At 36.3% G+C, this 27,368-nt stretch overlaps 1 protein-coding gene across 5 annotated transcripts in view; it reads left to right on the plus strand.

Moving 5' to 3' along the window:
- The first annotated feature begins 9,239 nt into the window (after window positions 1–9,239).
- The window catches only part of SNCA (synuclein alpha), a 161,364-nt gene continuing 143,235 nt past the window's right edge, over window positions 9,240–27,368 (plus strand). The window contains exons 1-3 of one of the 5 annotated variants that reach the window (XM_082726565.1): window positions 9,240–11,176; window positions 12,537–12,682; window positions 23,509–23,550. In XM_082726565.1, coding sequence (XP_082582691.1) covers window positions 12,562–12,682; window positions 23,509–23,550 — 163 coding nt within the window. In that variant the 5' untranslated portion in view covers window positions 9,240–11,176; window positions 12,537–12,561. Of the gene's footprint in view, window positions 11,177–11,259; window positions 11,399–12,197; window positions 12,240–12,536; window positions 12,683–23,508; window positions 23,551–27,368 lie in introns of those variants that run through there. The other 4 variants (XM_082726564.1, XM_082726566.1, XM_082726567.1 and 1 more) reach the window with 4 other exon arrangements.

Consider the following 27,368-nt stretch of genomic DNA (forward strand, 5'->3'; position numbering starts at 1 on the left):
AGAGACAGAGTACTATTGGGGAGAGGGGCAGAAGAAGAGGGGCAAGCAGACTCCCCACTGAGTGTGGGGAATCTCAATGCACAGCTTGAGGGGGGTTTGATCCTAGGACCCTGAGATCATGACATGATCTAAAGTCTGACACTTAACTGACTGAGCCACCCAGGTGCCCTGGGTGAGAGAGAATCTTAAGCAGGTTCCATGCTTAGTGTGTAGCCTGACCCAGGGCTCAATCTCAGGACCCTGAGATAAATAACCTGAGTAGAGATAGAGAGTCAGTTGCTTAACTGACTGAACCACCCAGATGTTCCAGGAGTTTTAATTTCACAGACAATAAAATCAGATGGTTTTAAGCAAGTTATTCTGAGAAATTTGTAATAAAAACAAGATACACTTGGGCAAATTCTCCTTTGCTTCTATGTAGACTCTTTTTTTTTTTTTTAAGATTTTATTTATTTGACAGAGATCACAAGTAGGCAGAGAGGCAGGCAGAGAGAGAGGAAGGGAAGCAGGCTCTCTGCTCAGCAGGGAGCCCGATGTGGGGCTCGATCCCAGGACCCTGGGATCATGACCTGAGCCGAAGGCACAGGCTTTAACCCACTGAGCCACCCAGGCACCACCTAGGTAGACTCTTTGAGGCTTGACACTTGCTTTGGTGTTTTTCTGCCTAACTGGAAAGTATTTACAACTTCACATCCTTTTTATGACTGGAACTAAATCTATCCTTTACTTCCACAAGCATTATTTCATCATAGGAGACATTTGTCTTAGGAGAAAAGCAATAAAACAGTTGCCCCTCTTCTGCAAGTATGCTTATAAGTTAAGTAGAATTAGCTGTTTCACAAACCATCATAGGAGTAATTTACATACATTAGCTCAATCTATTTTCATGAGTTTATTAGGTAAATATAGCTAACCTTTCTCTTTTAAAGAGCAGAAGGCAAGTGGAGAAAAAGGTCAACTGCAAATATTTCAAGCTGCATTGTGTGCCACTTAGGAAAGAAGATGGAGACAACAGACTTCATCACTTACTAGTTATGTCACATATCACATAAAGAGTAAGTGGTCCTAGAGAAATCCATAATCAGAAACTTCATTTGGAAAATTGCATTGCTAAACCTTTTTGTGGAAAATGAAGGAGTATTCTTATAATTGTATAAAACACCAGAAATGCCTTTCTTTGAGTATACATTATTTTCTTAGTATATATATCTTTCTAGTATCTCATGTAGATGCTCAAAGATATCGAGTGCTTTTGGTACATATTTTTAATGATCTTTTTATAAGAAGTAATCCTTTTTTAAAAAAGATTTTATTTCTTTATTTGACAGAGAGAGAGAGAGATCACAAGTAGGCAGAGAGGCAGGCAGAGAGAGAGGGGGAAGCAAGCTCCTTGCTGAGCAGAGAGCCTTATCCCAGGACCCTGAGATTACAACCTGGGCCAAAGGCAGTTTTAACCCACTGAGCCAACCCGGTGCCCAGAAGAAGTAATTCTTTTTTTTTTTTTTTTAATTTTATTTATTTATTTGACAGACAGAGATCACAAGTAGGCAGAGAAGCAGGCAGATAGAGAGGAAGGGAAGCAGGCCCCCTGCCGAGCAGAGAGCCAGACGTGGGACTGTATCCCAGGACCCCGAGATCATGACCCGAGCGGAAGGCAGCGGCTTAACCCACTGAGCCACCCAGGCGCCCAGAAGAAGTAATTCTTAATAGGAGAGTCAACAGGTTATTTCATGTTGCTAAACACACTGATACTTTGTTTTTTCCTTTTCATTCTTTGCAGGTATTTCTAATGTGCATGCACTATTTATGTAACGACAAAAATGAAGGTGCATTATATTTATTTATCTTTTCAGTCAGTCCTGTCACGGAAATCCACTTTGATTTTTAACATGTGCAAGAGTTATTTTAGCCATTTAAATGTTCCCTATAGGTTAAGATCATAATCCAAGATGATTAAGAAGATTGAGTTCTCATTTAATTGATTGTTTTTGTAGACACAGAGAGATAAACTAAACCATTAAACATGGGTTGCTTTTACATTTGAAAATACTTTGCAAATCATTTCACTGATGTTCTTTCTTTACTGAACATAACATCTACATTATGTGAATGTGTGTGCATTATATTCTTTTGTTTATATTTTAATATCTTGTAGGTATATACAACTTCCTTACTTGAAAATCAGCTGCACACATTTCAGTAATGTCAGTGAAATTTCTTTTTATGTGAGTTAAGTTTTCCATTTTATGGTTACATTATTGAAGATGTTTGAAAGTCACTTTTATGTTATACATGAATTTGAAGACATACTTGTGAAACCTCTAGTTAGATTTGCTATAAGAATTGGAGATCTATATATTTAAGCAGATTTATTTCTGCAGTGTAAAATTTGGTAATGTAAAATAAAAATATACAACTTTATTTTTTAACCACTCACAAGTGTTTAATATCCACTGCTATCAAAAATATCTTTGTTTTTTTTTTTAAAGATTTTATTTATTTACTTGACACACACAGAGAGAGATCACAAGCAGGCATAGAGGCAGGCAGAGAGAGAGGAAGGGAAGCAGGCTCCCTGCTGTGCAGAGAGCCCGATGTGGGGCTTGATCCCAGGACCCTGAGCACATGACCTGAACCGAAGGCAGAGGCTTAACCCACTGAGCCAACCAGGTGCCCCCCGCCCCCCCCAAAAAATCTTCCTTTGTGACAACTTAATTACTTGGAGTTTCTTCCTATTTTGATCTAAAAACAAAACCAAAAAGCAGCTTTTAGTCTAATATTTTATTTATATTTATTTATTTATTTTAAAGATTTTATTTATTTATTTATTTGACACAGAGAGAAAGAGAGCAGGAGCACAAGCAGGGGCAGTGGGAGAGGGAGAAGTAAGTAGACTTCCTGCTGAGCAGGAAGCTGATGTGGGGATGGATCCTAGGACCCTGGGATCGTGACCTCAGCCGAAGGCAGATGCTTAATGACTGAGCCACCCAGTTGCCCCTAGTCTAAAATTTGAGTGTGTGTGTGTGTGTCTGTTATTTAGTCACTATACAATACATCATTAGTTTTTGATGCAGTGTTCCAAGATTCATTGTTTACATATAACACCCAATGCTCCATGCAGTCTATGCCCTCCTCAATACCCACCACCAGGCTCACCCATTCTCCCACTCCCCTCCCCTCTAAAACCCTCAGCTCATTTCTCAAAGAGTCCATTGTCTCTCATGGTTTGTCTTCTCCTCTGATTTCTGCCCCCCTCACTTAGCCTTTCCCTCTCGTAAAGTCCTCCTGTTATTCCTTATGTTCTACAAGTAAGTGAAACCTTATGATAATTTACTTTCTCTGCTTGACTTATTTCACTCAGCATAATCTCCTCTAGTTCTACCCATGTTGATGCAAAAATTGGGTATTCATCCTTTCTGATGTCTGAGTAATATTCCATTGTGTCTATGGACCACATCTTCTTTACCCATTCGTCTTTAGAAGGGCATCTTGCCTCTTTACACATTTTGTCTATTATGGATATTGCTGCTATTAACATTGGGGTACAGATGGTCTTTCTTTCCACCACATCAGTATCTTTGGGGTAAATATCCAGCAGTGCAATTGCCACATCATAGGGTAGCTCTATTTTTAATTTTTTGAAGAATCTCCGTACTATTTTCCAAAGTGGCTGCACCAACTTGTATTCCCACAACAGTGTAAGAGGGTTCCCCTTTCTCCACATCCTCTCCAACATTTGTTTCTTGCCTTGTTAATCTTTGCCATTCTAACTGGTGTAAGGTTGTATCTCAATGTGGTTTTCATTTGAATTTCCCCAATGGCTAATGATGATGAACATTTTTCATGTGTCTGTTAGTCATTTGTGTTCTGTTAGCCATTTGTATGTCTTCACTGGAGAAGTGTCTGTTCACATCTTCTGCCCATTTTCTGACTTGATTATCTGCTTCTTGGGTATTGAGTTTGGGAAGTTCTTTATAAGATGTTGGATATAAGCCCTTTGTCTGTAGTTTTATTTGGGAATATCTTCTACCATTCCGTGTGTTGCCTCTTTGGTTTTTTGACTGTTTCCTTTGTTGTGCAGAAGATTTTTATCTTGATGAAGTCCCAAAAGTTCATTTTTGCTTTTGTTTCCCTTGCCTTTGGAGACATGTCTTGAAAGAAGTTGCTGTGGCTGATATTGAAGAGGTTACTGCCTGTGTTCTCCTCTAGGATTTTGATGAATTCCTGTCCCATATTAAGGTCTAATATTTTAATAAGGAAAGTGAAGGGGTATTTAAACAGAAATAGACTCAGAAGAGAATCTGTGAGACTTAAAGAACAATTATTTCTCACCACAGAGCTATTTAAGAGAAGTTCATTCATAATACACAAGTATATATGAACAATTATTAGGCAAGCTCTTGTCCCATTTTTGGGAAGATTGTAGGAGAGAAACTGAACTCAAGTGACGTTTATGAAAATTAAGATTAATTTTTAAAAGATTGATTATATGAACAATATAATTTTTTAGTCAAAAATGATTTTACAAATATATATTTATTGGTGTGGTTATGTTTTAATGCTAAACTCTTTATCAAGTAGCGACTAAGAAATAATTTCTTCTTACGGTACCTGGATAGCTCAGTCAGTTAAACATTTAGCTCTTGAACTCAGTTCAGGTCCTGATTGTAGGGTTGTGAGTTCAAGCCCCATGTTGGGCTCCATGCTGGGTGTGCAGCCTACTTAAAAAAGGAGGGAAGGAAAAAAGAAAAGAAGGAAGGAAAGAAGAAAGAAGGAAGAAAAAAGAATTTCTTCTCTGAATAATTTCATGTTCTTAATTTCTTAATAATGTAAACTTCCAAATTTAGGTGGGATATCCAGCTTTCAAAATATTAATGATGTGCTTTTTATTTACATCTGAAAAAATTTCTTAAATGCCACTGTTAGATTATCTACAGAGCAAAATATGTTAGCTACCTGGATAATTTTGATGTTAAAAGAAAAACATGCTCATTTTATTAATTTGCTATGATTTCTGTTTATAAAGGCACTAAAACTTCAGTTCTAAATACTACACAAAACATTATACTTTGTCCCGAAATATTTTTCATCCATTGATTTTCTCTCCTCTAAACTCAAATGCTGTTGCAAAGTAGATCTGTCACTGTCTTGTCAGTCTGTCCATTTTCCACTCACCTGGAGCATAGAGGCTAAGTTTATCTCTGAATTGGATATTCATTCAGAAGTCTTTCAGAGCTGCTGTCTCAATGAGTCTGGCAAATTTGGAAACTATTTGTTGTGCCATTTTATTGTCCTCCCATGGCAAATCAAGATAATTCATACAGAGCTCTGCCACAACCTCTTTAAAGAAACGAGATTTCAAGAATGCAAAACTGCCAATAAATATAGTAAACATTAATTCTATCATGATCACTATTATTTCTTCAAACTGCTGAAGCAAATTGCTATTAGTGATGTTACTGTAATCTATAAACTAACAAGAGAAAGGCGATATTGGCAGATTTTTAATTAATGATCCCTATAAATCCTTCTTATCTCCCCCTACCCCAAGCTTCCCACAACTTCCATCCCTGGTTAGACATGTTTTATTTCCCATAATAAGCCGAAGTTATTGATAGGGAGACATCAAATACCTCAGATATGTTATAAGGGAGATGGAAGGTCAGGGAGGGCTGGGAATAATATTCAAACTGCTCTAACAAAAAAGTGTTTCCAAAGGCACGGGGACTAGGTAATAATAATGCCTACTTATACTGAGAGATGCCAGTCCTTAGTTCTTTGCTGAGAAACATATAATTTATTCCTTACAGTGATCACACAAGACAAGTGAGATATCATCCTCATTTAATAGGTGAGAAAATTTGAGATAAGAGAGGTTGGATACTTGCTCTCAGTAACTGCTACTAAGTGGGAGAAGCTTGCTAAGTCCCTGTGTTTAATTTGTACCTGCTATCCTTATTCTCAGAAATCTTCCAGGCTCACCAGGGTTTAATGCATTTCTTGAGCCCATAAATACGTTTATTTTCTTCTAATACTAAAGCGTTTGAACTTTTTAAATCCTAAAATATTCAAACGTCTTTTCTATCTGGCTTTAAAGTCCTTAGTCTTGGAATCATGCGTGTCTTTGTATTCTTAGCAACAAAAAACCCACAGGGACATTTAAAATGAAATGCAATTGAATTTCACCTATTTCACATGGCACTTTCTTGTGGTCACAATTTGCAATCATTCTACATTTTTGAGGATATGCTACAATATTAATAGATATGATAAGTTACATTGTACTACAGTAAATGTTCATTATTGTAGAGAAAATGAAGTTGTTCATGAGGTCAAATTAGAAAATCTCCTCTGGACACTATATTCCCTCTTCACTGTTTTTCATATCTTTTTGGAGTAACTTTATTGCCCTGTATCAAGCTCAACTGCTTTTAAAAATTGTACACAATCGTTATCCCACCTGTATCCATTAGGCCTTCACTTCTGTGCTCACTATGAAATTACAAGAGAAACCCAGCATGATGTCACTAGGGTATGCTTTTCGTACATCTGCAGAAAATGAGAGAAAGGTACAAATAGAGAATAAGATACAGGTGGCCCAAGAATCAACATTACATTGTCCCTTGTGTTCACAACAAATCTAGAATATTATCCAAAGACAGTAAAGATTGTATTTTCTTCACTTAAAGATATTAAATTGGGGCACCTGGGTGGCTCAGTGGGTTAAGCCTCTGCCTTCGGCTCAGGTCATGATCTCAGGGTCTTGGGATCAAGCCCCGCATCAGGCTCTCTGCTCAGCGGGGAGCCTGCTTCCTCCTCTCTCTCTCTCTGCCTGTTTCTCTGCCTACTTGTGATTTCTGTCAAGTAAATAAATAAAATCTTAAAAAAAAAAGATATTAAATCAGTTCCTATCTGTTCTTTAATACTTGGTCACGAGAAGCTTCCTTATTTTTCATGCCATTCCACTTTGCTGCACAAGCTTACCATATGGCACACTTAGAAAATTAGTTGTAAGGGAAAAAATTTCGTATTGTATGATTCAATTTTTGTGCAATTCTAAAATATGTACATCTATGAAGGGCAAAAGGGAATTTTGGGGGGTGATGAAAATGTTCTGTTTTCAAAATGGTGTGGGTTAACAGAAAGAACACTCTTTTTGCAGAGAGTCTAGGCTAACCATGCATCTCACAGAACATTAATCTCTAGTTAAATTACTATATTAAATTCAGATAAAACAATCTCATGAAAGAATAGCAAAGTGTTTGTATTTCATTTATCAAAGAGAAAGCCCAACACATGTGTGGTAGTTCTTAACAAAATGTGCACATCAGCAATGTCTCTCAGTAGGTTATTCTTCCATATTCTTTATGAAGTACAGGACATTTGTGAGTTAAATTTTTTTCAAGTTTAGAATTTAAAGTTATATTTACACAGTTAAAAGTTTACTTAAGGCTATGATGTCAATCAGTGGTGAAAATATTAAAAAAAGTCTTTATTAACTTCTTTTTTTGTTGTTCTTAGAGTAATTCCATTTCCTTAAGAATGCAGAGTTAAAGAACTATAAGTAGAATATAACCAATGTCACTCTTGATATCACCAGTAATTAAAAGTTTATTGAATGTTTACTGTATTCAAGATGCTTTGGGGGAGGAAAGAGGAGTAGAATACAGAATTATAACTATAATTCTAATTGACCAAAAATTGGCTTACAATTTCTTTCTTTTTTTTTTCCTCCTTTTATTTTGGCAAAATTTCAAATATGAATGTTCTGTTTTATAATAGCTCAAGTTCTTCTTGATTTCTACAGTCAAATCTAAACCCTAAGGCTGTTTCTAACAGAACTGGGTCCCATCTTTTTCCTCCCACCCAGTCTGTAAGGTTTTAGAGAGAAACTGATAACTCAGGAGAGAGTTGTGCCTTTTGGAATGGTTCCTGCTAGATTATCTTAGCTCAGCCACTTAAGAGCTAGGCAATTTCAGCCTTTAACTAAAATTCTTTGAGCTTCAGATTCCCTGACTATAAAAGGTACATAATAAAACTTAATCTACCTACTTGTTGTGATTAAATGATACAGTACATTAGTTTTCTGTGAATCATAAAGTACTATATAAAGGTGTTAAGGTATCATGCTATGCTATAAGAAGCACAAAAATGTAATAGCCATTCCAAAATAATTCTCTCATTGGTCTGTCATGGGACCTAAGAATATGCCCCTTTGATGTAAAGCACTAGGTTTCAAGGGGATCCCTTTTAAATATAAATATGTCATATGATACATTAAATAATTGTCATTATTGTTTATCAAGGTAACTTGCAGTGATAGGTCACAGTGGAAAAGATATTTTATTGCAATAATAAAAGGGGGAAAAAAAACCCAAAAGCAATTAAAGGAAACAAACTACGATACATGTCACAACATAAATGAACTTCACAAATATGTTGAGGGAAAGGGAAAAAATTTTATATTGTATGATTCAATTTTTGTGCAATTCTAAAATATGTACAACTATGAAGGGCAAAAGGGAATTTTTGGGGGTGATGAAAATGTTCTGTTTTCAAAATGGTGTGGGTTAACAGAAAGAGCACACACTTATATACCCACATGCCCCCCACACATACACACAGAACCACAGATACACAACTACAGATCCTTACTGAAAATACAAATGCAAAAATCCCAAATAAAATAACAACACAAATTAAAATTATAACCATATCAAGATGGTGTGGGTTACACTAATGCATGCATTTCTCAAAACTAATTTAAAGGAATACTTAAGATCTGAAGATTTCACCATAGGTATATTATACATCAATTTTTAAAAAGACCATCTAAGTGTTACTGTGGATATTTTAAAACAGTTCTTATATTTTATGCATACAGGCTGAAATATTTAAAGGTGAAAGGATATATGTAATTCTTGGGATTTAGTAAAACATAAAGGGTGGTGATAAAAAAATGTAGAGTGGGTGAACATATAGATCAAAAGTGATTAGCCATACATTAAAAAATGGTGACAGCTGGGTGATATTCACATGGAATTCTAAATTCTCTCAACTTTTGTTTATGTTTAAACATTTTTCAGAGTAAAAAGTTGAAAAGAGAGGGCTCTTCTGCATTCATCTCCTCATTTACAAAACAAAACAAAACTGAACAAAGGACGTAACTTGTTCAAAGTTTCAAAACCAGACAGCAAACCAGCTCCAAAGTTTAACCTGCTTTTTCTGATCTTAAGGAAACAAAATATGAGCAATCGGAAAGGCTGCTTTTTAAAAGGGCAGACTAATAGTGCAAGGATGTGTTTAAGCAATATATCTATCTATATCTATATATATATGGTCCCTGGTTCCTGTTTTGTTGTTATTGTTGTTAAGTTTTGATTTTGGTTTCAAAGAACTGTTTTGTAGATTTAAATTGCATTTTACTGGGATGCCTGGGTGGCTCAGTTAGTTCAGTGTCTGCCTTCCGGTTAGGTCATGATCCCAGGGTCCTGGGTTCCAGCCTCGGGTCATGCTCTCTGCTGGGTGGGGAGCCTGTTTCTCCCTCTCCCCTTGCTTATACTCTCTCTCTCTGTCAAATAAATAAATAAATAAAATATTTAAAAAATTGAATTTTACTCAAATTTCAGAACCCAAAAGAGTGCGGGGCTACAGAAAGCATTTTTTTTTCTACAAAATAATAATAATAATAAAAGAAAAGAAACATAAAGCAAAACAAAACAAACAAACAAACAAAAACATACAGCAAAGACGTGTTTCTCCCTTCCAGGGCTAAAATCATCCTCCCAATTCAGGCACAAACAGCGAACGCATTCTGTTAGAGGGAGGAGCTTGGTTCTCCATTCTGGTGTGATCCAGGAACAGCTGTTTTCCCTCCAGCTCCGAAAGAGGTGAAATGTGTTAAGCAATGCAAAAATTGTCTTCCAGCCCGCGCGTATGTCTGCCTGTCTGTGTGTGGGAAGGGGTGTGTGGGGTGTCAGCTTCGAGGGCACCGTGAATCGAGTGAGAAAGGGGAGTAGTGTGTAGAAGGGACGAAAAAATCGAATGTGATGGTTCAGGAGAATAAGCCACGCTAGATTCGTCTGCTCCATCAGGCACTCGCGTGTGAAAAGTAAATTCCATCTCGAGAAAGAAAAACCCAAGACCGCTTGGTATCGACGGCTGCGGAATATTTATTCCGTGTTCCACTGATGGGAAAAATCGGCGTCTGGCAGCCGCTGATTGGCGGACAAGAAAATGGTGATGGTGGGGTGGAAGGAGATTCCAGGAGGCTCCTCCTGCCTCAACCTGTAACTCTTCCTTACGAGTCTCCCTCCATCCGCGGGACCTTTTCGGGCTCATCCGAGGTTAAGAGGATAAGAGCAAACGAAAATCTGAGTAGTCTTTGAACAAAAACATCTTTAACGCTGTGTCCGACCATCGTTCATCAGAATTTCAGCGATCCGAGGGGAACGTGCTCTTGGTAGCACGGGTTGAGCCCCCTTCCCTAGCTGCCTGCCGCCTTCAGTAGCCTCCCAAGATGACGGCTCTATCCTTGGTGGTCGATCCCTCAGACCCCCCTCTCCACTAAGGTTTCCCCGACCAGAGGGTCCCGTGAGGAACCAGCGGGAAGGGCGGAGACAGCGAAGGAGGAGGGAGGGGGGATGGGAGAGAGGGAGAAACATCAGCCTAAGCCGAACAGCTCCAGATCGCCCCAAGAGTCCCCTGGATCCTGAACTCGAGGTGGAGCTCAGGACACGCCACCTCCCCGTCCCCGGGCCCAGGTGAGCGGCTGGAGTTGGAGGTACAGCCTCCCCCATACCCCGCCGCCCCCGCCCCCATCCTCACCCGAGTAGAGGAGTGAAGTGCACGCGGCTGGGAAAGCAGCGAGCGCCGGCAGAGGGGCGGGGAGAGGCGCTGACAAATCAGCTGCGGGGGCGGTGAGCGGAGGAGAAGGGGGAGGAGAAAGAGGAAGAGGAGGAAGACCACGACATCGAGACGGGGACCCGACCGAGGGGGTGAGAGACCGAGTGCCGCAGCGCGGGGCGAGGTGTGTGCTGGCTTTCGAGCCGACCCCGAGGACCGAGCCCGGCCCTTAGCATCCTTTGCGCTCTCTCCCTGCCTTCCCTTCCGACCCTCTGCCTCTTTCTCTCGGATCCAATTGTGCGGGGGCCGGGGAGTGGCAATTCGACGACAGGTTCGTGGGTTTGCCTCCCACGCCCCCAGCCTCTCATCACCCGGTTGTGCTGACAGCAGCCTCCTCTGGGGACCATCCCTCTCCCGGGGCCGCCTCCTCCCTTCCTGTGCGCTTCTAATTCTCCCTCTTCCCGTTTAAATAATATTTGGGAATTGTTTTTATAAACCTTCTGTAAGGGGGTTGTTGAGAGGGACTGTAGTTGTGAGGATCAGAGGGGCCCAGGTAAGTACCCATGGATCTACACGGGCAGCTTTGTAAATACTGGGGGGACCCGGGGAGGAGAGGGGTCGTGGACTTCTGGGAGGGAGGTTGTTGCTGCCGTAAGGACCCGCTGTGTCGAGGCTCTCAGAGGTGGGTGCTAATCTCTTTAGCGCGCTGAGGAAAGTAAGTTGACCTGGCTTCCTCTGGCATCCGATATCCCGTTCTTTCGTCCCCAAAGGCTGAAAGGTCACGCTGGTTCTCTGGGATACGCTTTTCCCTTGGGAAACGCGAGGATGCTTCATGGAGCGTGAGCAGCCAACTTTTATTTCTCTATTACCTTAAATCCCCCAGTCCGCCCTCCGTTTTCTCGGTGGAGTAAGCAAGCTGTGTTCGGCAGATCCTTAACTGGAAGCGCAGGGAGGGCAAGTCAACAGGTGGTAAGGGGTTAACAGGTGCTGGCGCCGGGTGGGTAGCGAATGCACGCGCGCGGAGAACGCCCCCTCGGGTGGCGGGCGCGAGTCAGGAGACTGATCGCGGCTCCGCGCTGGCGCCTGCTCAGACTAGATAGCTGGGGGCGGGGGTGGCGGGTCAAGTGGATTAGAGCGGGTGTGTGTGGGCTCCTTGCGGGCCTGAGGTTGAGCCACACCCAGGGTGAGTAGTTCTCTTACCCACCCTCTTGGTGATCCACCAGTTAGCCCTCTTCTGGGATTCATTTTAAGACAGTCCCTGAACCCATGTCTCCAGCTCCTGTTCTTGTCCTATGGTCTTTTAAACGTACTTCTAACTTACCTTGTCACCATTTCGACTCTCGGAAGTTGAAGGAGGGGTCCGTCTTTTCATGTAACTACACTTCGAAAATACAGTAAGAACAACTCAGATGATTCATCCTATTCCATGTTTAGGCAGGTAGAATTTACTAACCAAGATGGATGAGGGATGCTAAATTTTTAATGCAGAAGCTTAAAAAAAAAAAAAAAAAAAAAGGTTTTTTTGGGGTGGGGGGGTCCAGTGGTTGAAATAAGAGTATATAAAAAAAAAATAAGAGTCTCACACTTTTGGGATTAGTACTGACCTTTCAGTGGTTTTTATCTTGGGTGGTTCTAATTTTATTTTATTCTACCCAAAAGTTCTCACTGAAATTATATTTTGTGTTCTCCAGTGTGGTGTAAAGGAATTCATAAGCCATGGATGTATTCATGAAAGGACTTTCAAAGGCCAAGGAGGGAGTTGTGGCTGCTGCTGAAAAAACCAAACAGGGTGTGGCAGAAGCAGCAGGAAAGACAAAAGAGGGTGTTCTCTATGTAGGTAGGTAAGCCCTATATTGCATCTTGATATTTATGACTGATGGGTTAGGATGATTGATGGTCTAAATGCTGGTATTACTTGCTTGATTCATTTTTGCATCACCACTTGTCAAAAGGATAAACTGAGTCAGAGGACTCTGTAGGTAGGTAAATGTGTATATTTGAGCTAGTAGTAAAAAGTAAGGATAATCTTTTGTTTTTTCAGAATATTTAATTTTTCAGTAATATTTAAGACTTTTTAAATGCGTGCTTCTCTGCATAAGGGACTATAATTCATAAAGTTTATAAAACTCAATCTCAAAAAATAATATTTCTAAGAATCAAATTCATTCATGGGCCTTTTTTTTTTAAACCATTGTGAGTAATATTGGCAAATTTTAGGGTATTTGTATTTTAAAATAAGACTTGGCCCTGGGATATGTAAAAAGAGACCTATTGTGGCCCTAAAAAGGAAAGGACGGAAAAGTCTTTGGTAGAATTCATCTTTGTGACCATTTGGTAAACTGAAGGCTAATTGCTCAAAAATGTACCTGAACGCTGCAGCTAATATCTCAGAGACATTTATATATCTAATTCATTTATCAAATGACAGACATACTAAATAATGAGACTGATGCTTATCTTTTCTACTTGTTCCTAAATTGCCACTTCGTAATATTCATGCAGATCCTGACTCTGTTTTTCTTATCTTGAACTGTGGTAGGTTGGGTGTTATTTTACAAACCACTTCAAATTCTTTGGGGAAGGAATAGACACATACATAGACAAACACTCATCCACAGGGACACATGCACACACTCACCTTCTGCTCTTCTGCCTCTCCTCTTTGTCTTCTGCTGCTCTGAGCTCTCGCACATTGTCTGGTGGTAGCAGGAGCACAGCATGTGCAGGAAGGTGGAGGATGAACCTATTGGGGGGCAGATGGTGCTGTGCTTATGTCTGTGGGTGAAAGACATCTCTGCTGTTTTTCCAATATGGATGCACTGAAAATGAGTTATACTTGGGATGATTTTTGTGAATTCCTCTCATATTATTTTTTTCTCATTGCTCATACACTCTGAATTGGGTGGGTTTGCTACAAATCTTCAGTTAAATTATTCTTTCTCTTAAGATGTATTTTCAGAAAAATCATTGAGTTAAAGAGTATTACAAGAGGAAAAAATGAGTGAATTTCAAGTGTTTTTGTGAAGTGTGAATGATATCTTTTTAGGTGGAATTTGGAATACCGTATCAAGTGTTGCGCACATAATCAATATCTTTATAGTTGTCCTCAGTTTTCTAAGTTGTGCAAGTGTGTGCTTGCAACTATTTTTTGATTTCCATTATTTTATAATTTAGTAACTCTAAAAATTTTTTTGGATGCTAATATTTACTCCTTTAGTTGGTAATGAGTCCAGAACTATTGAATATTAATTTAATACACTGCTGTTTTCTAGGTAATAAACAGGTTTTATCATCTGGAAAACCTTTTGTTTTCATTATCAAACTATACATTTGGGCAAATGATTTTATTTTTTTGAGATTAATTCTGTTATTTGTTATTATATAAAATTGTAATTTGTTTACATGTCACATGTATTTTAAAATCATCTTCAACATATATCATAGTATCTAACACATGGTGCATTCTGTAAATCATTTATTGGTTGTGTTCCAAAGGATAGTTAAAATTTGAACTCAAGTCCAGGATTTAGGATGAAAACTGACTATGATAAAACAGAGTATATAGGTCAGGAGTGATAAAATTTTCTGTAAAGTGCTAGACAGTAACTATTTTAAGCCACAAGATCTCTGTGTCAATGAATCAACTCTGTGGTTACAGTGTGAAAGCAGCCATAGACAATAATTAGCTGTGATCCAATAAAACCTTACTTACCGAAACAGGTGTTAAGTTTATTTGGCCCGTAGACTGCAGTTTGCTGACTCCTGGAAAGGTAGAGAGAACATAGACTTCATGTTACCAAAACCTAAAATCTAATCCAGGCTGTATCATTTATTACTTTTAGCATACTATAAAATTTACTTAACATCTATGAGCTTTACTTCCTTCATTTGTAAAAATATTATTTAGATAAATGCAACTACCTTGCAGAGTTTTTGTGAGAATGTCATAATAAAACAAAACACATGAGTAATAAAGCACAGTTTAAAAAAAAATTAGAGACTATTTTTTTGGTAGCAATTTAGGTTCATAGCAAAATCTAGAGGCAGTTAACAAGAGGTTTCTCATGTACCCCATGCCTTCACACATGCATGGCCTCCCCCATTGATGTACATTGTCCACCAGACTGGTACATTTATTAAACCTAATGAACCAACATTGCCACATATCATAATCACCCAAAACCCATAGCTTAATTTAAGGTTCTCTCTTTGTGTTTTGTATGTTATTTATATTCTCTGCATCTGGACAAAGGTATAATGAAGTGTATATGATAGTATAATATAGATATTTTTGGTATCCTAAAATTGTTTGTGCATCACTATTCATTTCCCTCCACCAACCCACAGCAACCACTGATCTTTTTTTACTATCTCCATAATTTTGCCATTTCCAGAATGTCATATACCTGGAATCATACAGTATGTAGACTTTTAAGATTGGGTTCTTTCACTTAGTAATATACAACTTAAGGTTCTTCCATGTCTTTTCATGACTTGGTAGCTCATTTCTTTTTAGTACTAAATACTAATTTCATTGTCTGAATATACCACAGTTATCCATTCACCTACTGAGGGACATCTTGGTTTCTTCCAAATTTTGGCAAGTGTGAATAACACTGCTATAAACATCCATGTACAGGCTGTTGATTGGACATAAGCTTTCGGTTCCTTTCGGTAAATACCAAGGATCACTATTGTTGGATCATATGGTAAGGATATGTTTACTTTTATAAGGAACTGACAAACTGTCTTCCTAAGTGGCTGGACCATTTTGCATCCCACCAATAATGAATAACTGTTCTTGTTACTTCACATCCTTGTTAGCATTTGGTGTTTCAATATTCTAGATTTTGATCATTCTAACAGGTGTGTTGTGGTATATGATAGTTTTAAGTTACATTTCCCAGATGACAAATGATGTGGAGCATCTTTTCATAAGGCTATTTGTCATCTATAGATCTTCTTTGGTGAGATATCTGTTAAGGTATTTAGCCTGTCTTAATCTGGTTGAATTTTAAGAGTTCTCTGTGTATTTTGGAACTAAGAGTTCTCTGTGTAGCTCCTTTTCAGACATATCTTCTGCACATATTTTCTCTCAGTCTGTAACTTTTCTCATTCTGAACACTTCCTTGCATAGAGCAGAAATTTTTAATTTTAATAAAGTCTAGCTTATTGATTTTTATTCCATGAATTGTGTTTTTTGTGTTATATCTACAAGTCATTGCCATACCCAAGTTCATGTAGGTTTCTTCCTGTTATTCTAGGAGTTTTAAGTTTTGTATTTTACATTTAGGTCTGTGATCCCTATTGTGTGAATTTTTTGTGAAGGGTTATTGTCTATTTTTTGTCTCCTTCTCCTTGTTTCTTCTCTCTTCTTGCATGTGGACGTCCATTTGTTCCACCACCATTTGTTAGAAAGACTGTCTTTGCCTCATGGTATTGCTTTTGCTCCATTGCAAAAAAGAGTTGGCTGTATTTACATGGTTCTATTTCTAGGCTCTCTATTCTGTTCCTTTGATTTGTTAGTCTATTCTCTTCCAATTATCACACTGTCTTGATTACTATAGCTTGGTAGTAAGACTGAGAAGCAAGCAGTGTTACACCCGTGATTTCGTACTTCAATATTATCTTAGTTACTCAGGACCTTTTTCCTCTCATAGACTTTAGAATCTGTTGATATCTACAAAATATCTTACTGAGATTTTTATTAAGATTGCATTGAACTATATATCAAGTTAAGAAGAACTGACATTTTGACAGTATTGAGTCTTCCCATCCATGAACACAGAATATGCCTCCTTCTAGTTAGTTCTCTGCTTTTGTTCATGGGAGCTTTGTATTTTTCTTATAAAGATCTTGTATATATAGTTGGTTAAATGTGCACTTAAGTATTTCATTTTTTTGATGCTAATATAAATTGTATTGTGTTTTAAATTTTAAATTCCATTTGTTTATTGCTGGTATAAAGGGAAGTGATTAACCTATGTTTATTAACATTGTGTCCAAGAGTCTTACAAAAATTAGGTGCTTTTTGTTTTTTCTTTTGGTCATTGTTGATTCTTTATAATTTTCAACATAGAGAATCAAGTCATCTGTGAATGAAGACCATTTTATTTTTTCTCTCCTAATCTGTATACCCCTTATTTCCTTTTATTATCTTACTGCATTGACTAGGATTTCCAGTATGATGCTTGCCTTGTTCCTGGTCTTAGTGGGAAAGGTCTAGTTACTTGCTATGAAATATGATGTTATCTGTAGGTTTTTTGTAAATATTCTTTATCAAGTTGAGGAAGTCCCTTCTATTCCTAGTTTACCAGAAATTTTTTATCACAAATAGGGGTTGCATTTTGTTAAATGCTTCTTTTGCATCTATTGATGTGATCGTGTCATTTGTCTTTTTCATCCTGTCAATGTGATGGGTGGTTTTAATTAATTTTTAAATAATGAACCAGTCTTGCACACCTGGAATGAATTCCACTTGGTTGTGAAATATAATTCTTTTTATACATTGTTGAATTTGATTTGTTAATATTTTGTTGAGGATTTTTGTAAAGCATTCTTTTATATATAGGAGCCATGGTTGTTCTTATCAAATAAACTGTCCAACAGAATAATTACCTTGTCAACATATTTTCTTTTTATCTTTTCTTTTGTCATTATAAAATTCACAAATAACTAGAGTGAAAGATTGGAAGTAACTGTAGAATAAAGTTTCCTAACTTTGGCAAGACTGAAGATGTTTAGTAGACTGTTTTCTTAAGCCTGATGAAAAAGTAATCTCATTCCTTTATAATATTATATTTGGGGCAGCTATCTTTTAACTAATTGAAGAACTACCATAAGAATTGGTGCTGTTTTATGAATTTTTTGTTTATGATTTGTTTGTATATAAGTTTTCAATCAACATACTTCAATTTAATAAACAACAATTATCTCAATCAAATGGCTTAGGAATTATAAATCTAGAGTCCAACTGAAGAGTAAAAAATTTAGTTTTCTTTGTGTAATGCCAAGTATTATAACAGTAAAGGTGAGAAAATTATCTTCAAAACTCTCTCAGTCCTACTTTGCTCAGTAAGGAGCAATGGTTAAGAGTATAGATTAATATCAAGCTCTCAAATTGCAATACAGTTCACCTGGCCATCAAGTTGATAAAAGGCAACATTACAGGCACAACAGTAGCACAGATGACTATGACTATAGTATAGTCTGACTATGAGTTCTTGCAACTCCTAGGCATTCTTTAGACCTTCTCCACTGTGCCTTGTGAAGTCATGAGAGATAAGATGGAATAGTTGTGGCCACCTCAGCTGATGGAAGCTTTTAGCTTTGGTGTATCTTCAGTTTACTAATCACATAGCTACTTGGTACCTGCTTTGTCGCTATGTTTTCAGTTACAGTTTACTCATCAGTTAAGTGTGGATTACTAATTATAGATACTAATGAACAACTGACAGCAAATAACAGGTGATTGGTTTGGGGCAACTTCATTAAAACCCTCATTTATCCTTGAATCAGGATACATTCCATGATTTAGACCAATGTCCAATTCTCAGGTATTGCTCAGACAGAGAGGAAAGACCATTGACCAACTGATAAACATGTCTTTCAAATAGTCATTTTAAAAATATGGAGTACATAGAGTGGTAGAGGGGTACTAATAAGTAGCATTCCCTTATATATTCTCACCTTGCATATTTCCAGGATAGAAGAACTTCAGTTAAGACAGTTAGTTGAATGATACCAGTCCCTCACAACACAGTTCAAATTTGTTACTATAGTACATAAACTATGATTACATAAAGTACAACCTTTGCTCCTAGCTCTTCAGCCCACACATTGCTACATAAATAACAGAAACTCATTATAATCCAGGATCAAATTATATCATTTTTTCCAAGTTTGTCAGTGATTGATCATTGCACATCTGCTGTTTAGCTCACACACACGGCAAATCCCATGGTTATGATGCTCTCTTGTCTCCCCCAAATAAACCCATATGATATATTTTTTTAAAGGTTTTATTTATTTATTTGACAGACAGAGATCACAAATAGACAGAAAGGCAGGCAGAGAGAGAGGAAGGGAAGCACACCTCCTGCTGAGCAGAGAGCCTGAGATGCTGGGCTCGATTCTAGGACCCTGGGATCATGACCTGAGCCAAAGGCAGAGGCTTTAACCCATTGAGCCACCCAGGCACCCCACCCATATGATATTTTAGAAAAATGCATAATTTAAAAAGGAAATTGGCCAAAAAAAGATGAAAGTGCAGCAAAGAAATGACATGAAAATGCTGGAAGTAAAATTTGAATGAAAGGATGTTTTATTTATACAATAAATAGCTGACTTTGGGAATGGTAACACTGCTACTGTTCAGGAGACTCTGGATAATGTAGCCAGAGGAACTTACTCAAGCTGAAGTAAGCAAATGAAAAACAGTTGTGATGAATAAGTTGAAGATGTTTCAGAGGAAGTGCTGCTGCAGAAGTAACTCACATTAAGGAACTATTAGAGATCTAGCATGATAAAAATGCAAAGGATAACGTTTTGGAAACTGATCCAAACTTACAAGAGTATGACAATTCTTTAAGACTTAGAAAAGATGCTCATGCCAAATATGAATTATATAATGAGAAGAAGACAGCACTGTTTAAACTAATCTTGATAAGTTTTTTACTAAGAAATAAAACACTTTAAGTCTCAAGATCTTAAATTATTATATGCAAAGGAAATATTAATATTGCTAATTTTTCATTTCCCTATAAATTTATAAATGAGTAAGAGAATTTTTACTGTTTTGACAAAAAATTTAAAGGTCATGGGACAATTGTAACTTTTACAACTAATTAATTGTCATTTTCTTCATTGATATTTAAGGCCACTTTCTACAGACAACTCAGCTTTTGTATGGTCACTTTACAATCCCATAATACAATCCCAAAGTGACCCTTGACTGTAAAGTATGCATAAATACCCATGAACACATTGATATATCTTATTACATTTGTAAACTGCTATCCTGTATCCTTTTATATATTTAGTAACTGCACAATTTCATTTATATAAACTTATGATTAATGATTCTATTTTAAACTGGAAATCCCTTTACAAATATTACATGTAAAGTGTAATTATTTCTTACTTTATGGTATATACTAAATACTGTTTTAAAATCTTTATGTGTATTATTTCCTTTGATTTTTCTTTTTTTTTGTGCACACACTTTTTTTATTTTTTAGTTTTTATTTTTCATAAACATATAATATCCTTTGATTTTTCATGTTGACTGAACGATGTTTATTTAATTATTATGTGGTAAAGTAAAGATTAAAATCGAGGAAATCTAAATCCAGAAACTACATTTAAAATTTCTTTTTAAATTTCTATTGTTGAAATAAATTTAACATACAATATTATATTAGCCTCAATTGTAATAGTGATTTGACAATTCTATACATTATTTCGTGCTCACAACAGTAAGTGAAGTAACCATCTGTTACCTTATAGGGGTGCCTGATTGGCTCAGTTGGTTAAGGGTCTGCCTTCAGCTCAGGTCATGATCCCAGGGTACCGTGGGGAGCCTACTTCTCCCTCTCCCTCTGTCCTTTCCCCACCTGTGTGCACTCTCCATCTCAAATAAAATCTTAGAAAAATAATGTTATTACAATATTATTGAGTATTATCTCTATGCTGTACTTTTCATCTCTGTGACTTGTTTATCTTATAATTGGAAGGTTGTATTTCTTAATCACCTTCACCTATTTCACCCATTCCTCACCCACCTTCCCCCGGCAACCATCAGTTCTCTTTTTTTTTTAAGAATTTATTTATTTGACAGAGTGAGTGAGAGAAGGAGAGAGAACACATACAGGAGGAACAACAGAGGGAGAGGGGGAAGCAGGCTCCCTGCTCAGCTTGATCCCAGGACCTTGAGATCATGACCTGAGCCAAAGGCAGAGGCCTTAACCCACTGAGCCACCCAAGTGCCCCATCAGTTCTCTGCTTTTATATTTCTGGGTTTGTTGTTGTTGTTGTTTTGTTTACTTTGTCTTGTTTTTCAGATTCCACATATAAGTGAAATAATATGATACTTCTCTTTTTCCATCTGACTTATTTCAGTTAACATAATACTCTCTATTGTCTATCCATGTTGCTATAAATGGCAAGATCTCATTCTTTTTAATGGCTGACTAATATTCCATTGTGTGTTTGTGTAACACAAACACTCCCCATATCTTCTTCATCAGGTCATCTGTCATTGGACATTTATGTTGCTTTCAAACCTTGGCTATTGTAAATAATGCTACAATAAAATAGGGATGTGTGTGTCTTTTTGAATTAGGTGTTTTCATTTTCTTCAGATAAATACTCAATAGTAGAATTACTGGATCATATGGCATTTCTATTTTTAATTTTCTGAAGGACCTCCATACTATTTTCCAAAGGAGTTACATCATTTTACATTCCCACCAATAGTACATAAGGGTTCCCTTTTCTCCACATTCTCGCCAACACTTATTCCTTTTTGATACTCACAAAAGTATGAGTATCAAATACTCATTTGACTGAGTATTTGACTGATGTGAGGTTATATTTCATGGTGGTTTTTATTTGCACTTATGTGATGGTTAGTAATATTGAGTATCTTCTTATGTGTCTGTTGACTATCTGAATATCTTCTTTAGCTTCTTTAGCTTCTCTGCCTGTTTTTAAATTGGATTATTTTTTGCTTTTGGTGTTGAGTTGTATAAGTTCTTTATATGTTTTGGATATTAGCCCCTTATCAAATATCTTATTTGCAAATATCTTCTCCCATTCACTAAGTTCTCTTTAATTTTGTTGATGGCTTTCTTTGCTGTGAAAAAGCTTTTTATTTTGGTGTAGTCCCAATAGTTTATTTTTACTTTAACTTCCCTTACCTCAGGAGACATGTGCATAAACATGTTGCTAAGGTCAACGTCCAAGATATTATTGCCTGTGTTTTTTTTCAGGAGTTTTATGACTTCAGGTCTGACACTTAAGTCTTTACCAGTCTGAGTTAGTTTTTGTGTGTAGTATAAGAAAGTGTTTCAGTTTCACTCTTTTGCATTTATCTGTGCAGTTTTCTCATCACCACTTATTGAAGAGATTCTCTTCCCCATTGTATATTCATGCCTCCTTCATTGTAGGTTAATTGACCATGTGAGTATGGATTTATTTCTGGGCAAAATCCATATTCTTAACTACAGTGCTATAGTTTATTATATGTTTTATTTTTATCAGAGGTCTTTAAATATACTCAAATGAAAACTTCTTAACTGTATTTACATTGTTTTAGTAAACATAGATACTTTTCCTTGACTGTTTAGTAAAATGTAAATTTAAATACGATGCATCCAAATTTCACTTAATGACTTATTTATACATTTTCATAAAAATATTTAGGGAACATATTCAATGTGGTCTTGTATATTCATTTAGGTCATTTTATTGATCATATTATTGAAATCATGGATATGTGTCTCTAAATCTTAAATAAATTTGGGAATTGAAGCTTGCCTAAGACCAGTGTTTTACAAATTTGATCCATGAATTATTAGAATTAGATCATGAGGGTTATTAGAAAATTCAAATATCTGTACCTGATATTTTCTGAATATTTGAGGCTCTGACACAACAGTCCGCATTTTCAACCAGTGCTCTACCTGAATGATTCTGCTGCACTTTCCAGTTTAAGGACCCGATTCTTAGAGATTATTTAATTTATCTTATATAGTCATTTTAGTGATGGGGAACCTGAGATTCCCTTATGCTTTTTTCCTTTGTTTTAAAGTGTTTACTGTTATTTCTAACATGCCTAGGAAGGCTTTTTAAAACAGCGCATTTTTTAAGCTGAGGATTAGTACCTCGTTTAATCTCCAAGTATAGTTTTAAATAATTTCTCAGTTTTTATGCCCTCATTTCCTTAGATTCTTCTATGTCTGATAGAAATGGATTATTTGACTTGCAGGGTAGTTTTCAAATGACTCTCCAATCCACTATTATTTTCTCCAAATAAAAATTTAATTAAAAAACTTCTATAGAGGTGCCTGGATGGCTCAGTTGATTAAGCATCTGACTCTTGATTTTGGCTCAGCTCATGATCTCAGCGTCATGAGATTGAGCCCCACATCAGGCTCTGTGCTGGGCATGGAGCCTGCTTAAGATTCTCTCTTTAAAAAAAAAAAGTCATCATTATGAGTCAAATTTTTTTTTTTTTTTGTAAAATATTTTATTTATTTATTTGACAGAGAGAGAGAGAGAGTATACACAAGCTGGGGAAGCAGCAGGCAGAGGGAGAGGGCTTCTGCAAGTTCCCTACTGAGTAAGGAACCCGATGTAGGACTCGATCCCAGGACCCTGGGATCATGACCTGAGCTGAAGGCAGATGCCTAACCAACTGAGCAACCCAGGTGCCCCTGAATTAAAATTTTAATAGGAAAGAAACTGCTGCTAGTTTTGCTTTCTTCTATTTGTTGTGTGGTTACAGGAATTCCTTGTTTAGGTTTTTTAATCTCCTAAGGATATTTTTCTATCTGGGCTTCTAAAGTTGAGACTTTTTTTATTAGTTGTATTTAAAACTAGCTAATCAGCAGTTAAGGGCAGTTTAAGACTTATGTTTATGTTTCAAATTTCTTTTTATAGGCTCCAAAACCAAGGAAGGAGTAGTTCATGGTGTGACAACAGGTAAGCTCCATGGGGCCCCTATCTAAGAATGATATTGAAAATATCTAGTAAGCATTAATCATTCAGAATGTAACTGTAAACAGCCACTGCATTCACAGAGAAATATTCTAAAGTAACATCAGCTTTGTTTAACTTTAATTCTTTATTAATATTTTTAAATAAGTAAATATTTATTATAGATAAATAAAACAATATATTCCATTATCAAGACTGATGCCTCTGAATTGACCAAATACATTTAATTTATGGCAGTATCACATTTAAATTTCTGAAACATTATGTTTTGGCAAACTGCTACCATAAATTTCACATAAAAATTGCCAGTTTTTAAAGGATTAATATCAAATTTTCTGTAGATTATAATAAAACATTCTGACATTAAACTCTACTCAGTATAACATTTCCTTGATGATTCAGAAAACATTTTAGGAAACAACCTTGGAATGATCAGTGAAGTCTTTATTGTATTTATATCTATTTGGCACAATTTTAACAAGAACTTGAATAGGTCTTTAAGAAGGATGCAATACATTAATATAAAAATGTTGAAAATTATGGTGGTGGTGATGAGGAGGAGGGATATGATAGGGACAGATAGAAAAACGAAAGGAGAACTAAAATTTAATAATCTTGAGAGCCCACAGACTTGCCGTGATTCAGTTTCATGTTGTATGCATTCCAAGCTGCCTGACAGATGGGGTAAAACAGGATGTATAATCAGAAATATAATTCATATGATCAGATAGCAGTAAATGTAATAGTGTCTCAGAAAAATACTGTGTTCCTATTACTGAATTATAAAATGAAAACGGAAAAAATCAAATGGGAGTATTAATACAGTTTTGTGGTTGAGACCGAAACAATGGAGCCAGACTTCTTTGGTTCAAGTATCTGCTTATCACTTACAAGCTATGTGATTTTCTGCAGGATTGATAATATTTTTGTGATTTAGTTTCCTCATTTGTGAAAGAATAAATAGGATTGATGTACACAAATACCCAGAATAATGAAATTAAGTAGTGCATATTATGCAGGTATTATCACTCTATAGTGAGTCTATCTTGAACAACATTTTTACAACTAATGGAGAAAAATATTTCATGTGACTGTTCTGTATATACTTTTGATAATAAGTGAAGGTGCAAAATGAAAATAGAACCCTTTGAAACTGATTCTGCTAGAAGCTAAATTAAAGTATGCTGTTTGTATTTGCTCTGTTGCAATCCAATCAATATGTAATGCCTAGAACTAGGCAAGTAAAGGAACTGGGTTGACTTATAGGGATGATCTATAAATATGGTGTTATTAAGCATGATTTGAATAAGATCTGGGTAACAGACTGTTGTAGATTATACTCTCTAGAGCCTAGCTAGATTAATGGTGTTCCATTTGGTAGTTGAAGAATCCATGTGGTTTAGAAAGTGGATAAGCTTGTGGCCAGATTTAGAGTCTGTGGTAAAAATTAAAGACTACAACTCATAACATCTTTGAATGGAGGCTATGGAAATGGGCTGCAAGGATAACTGTTAACAAAGTCAGAGTTTCATCCTCTCCGCAATGACAGAAGGTGAATGAGTTTGTGTGTGTGTGTGTGTGTGTGTGTGTGTGCACGCGTATGTGTGTGTGTGCGTGTGTGTTCACTACTGAAGTTTGTACAATAAGGTAGCATTTTGTTTTCTGAAGGACAGTATCCTATCACCTTATGTTTCCCTGGTTTAATAATATTGAGAAACTTTGCATATCATGTCTTCTTTAGCATATTGAAGAATCTGAGATATTCCATAGCAAAGAAATGTTCATAATTTAGTTTAATCCGGGGTTTCTCAAACTTGTTGACCTTATTTCAATAGTCATTAGGATTGAGTGAAACCAGTGTTCCAGAGAACACTATGGAAAATGCTGCTAAGCAGCAAGGCCATGATGATTTGATGTAGGTGGTATTTATAGCCATTGTACCAATCAACTACCCTGGCAATAACAAAGTATCAAAAATGTCATAAGTAGTCTGACTATGAGAAATGCCATGGGATAAATCTGCAATATATATCATCCTTCTGGACGGTATTATTATTTAATAATTATTTAATATAAAATTCCCAATTTCAAGTATAAGGATAAATAAGTTTAAGGTAATTGCCTCCATGGTTAAGGAAAAGAATTGGTTGTTATACTTGGTCTAAAGTATTCATTATGGCTACATAATGTAAGTGCTAATTAAATGTTATTATTATAATTATTCTTAAAGCAGGGAAGTGAGAAACTATTATACAGTATAAAATATTATCGTCTAATGTCAAAAGAAAAATTTCCTCAAGGTTCATCCCATTGTTTATTTTTCATAAATATAGACTTCAGTAAACGTAGTTAGACCAGGAGTTTTCTACCTAAAAAATTCCAAGAAAAAGAATTTCTCCCTGTAGATAATCTCCTGATAAAATCTAAAAATCTCTACTTTACACCCTAGCTATTTGATCTCAGTTCATTTTTGTTGCAGTTGTCATCTTAATGCATTATGTTACAGGAAAACATGAGAGTGCATTTAATCTGGATATACTGAATGACATGTCTTTGAAACCACTTTAAAAAAATAGATATTGATAAAACCTTTCTTAATTTTTTTTTCCTCATGAAAGTATGGTATAAAGAAATTTCTATTACTCTATTCTGAGTTTTGATTTATAAACAGAAATTTGTCACATGATAATGAACACAACTAATTTCAACATGTTATAATTTATCAAAATGTTTCAAAATACAAATTCATTTTCCTCAGATACCTAATTTGTACAGTTCAAAGCTAGATCTTAATTTTATGATTGTGTTTAATATCAAAGGTTACAGTTACTGAATCTATTTGAAAAGTTGGTGCCACATTTTCTTTCTGAAATTTTATATTTGACTTAAAGCCAAAGTAAATCTAATTATCAAAATTAATAATAACTTACGGAATATACAAAATTCCTTTTAATGCATTCAAAATCTTTTATTCCATATCTACTGTGAAATAATACAAAGAAAAACAGCAGGATCTCTGATCTTAATGAACTCCAAATAGGTTGGTGGGGGTGGAGAGTCACACTGGGAAATGAATAATTCTGACACAATGTAAAAAGTTCCATAGCAGAAGACCTGTGTCCCTGGGGCAAATAAGATACTATGTTAATAAAAAATAAAATACAATAATTTTTTAAAAAGTTCCATAGCAGAGATATATCTACAATTTCATGAGATCACATGAGGAGGAACAGTTGTTGGGAGGAAAGGTGTTTAATTTGGAATTTGACATTGGAGGTGGGTTTTAATAGCAACTTGAATTTGCTGAGTAAACAGATAGGGAGATATCTGAGAAGGATCAAAGCTTCTGGCCAGACAGAACTGTATGAACAAAATTGAGAAAGACTGACACATTTGGGGGAGAATGTAAAATATTATACTGTGATTAGCTGGGAGGAAAGTATCCCTTTTGATCCTGGTTATGAGGTCATTTCCCTTAAAAACAAATATCATTTATTAGATGAAAAATGTTGACTTCAAATAAGACAATTTGTGTCTTATTTGCTTTTGCCTTGTCACCCTTTTGTTAGGCATGTCATTGAACAGAGAAGTAGTGTAAAAGGCCTTAATGGGGGGACATAGGGGCTCAAGGTTACTGGATAATTCACTAGGTAAACAAGTTCTATAGGAATCTTTTAAAATGTGTTTATCATTGCTACATGTACACTCTGTTGTTTTGTAATGTAACTAATTTACGTACTCTTACAATGATAAAACCTGATGAAATTATGATAAAGTATAAAGTGCATTTTACTGTGATGTTC

Source organism: Mustela nivalis (genome assembly GCF_964662115.1).
Source record: "Mustela nivalis genome assembly, chromosome: 4".
Taxonomy (NCBI): domain Eukaryota; kingdom Metazoa; phylum Chordata; class Mammalia; order Carnivora; family Mustelidae; genus Mustela; species Mustela nivalis.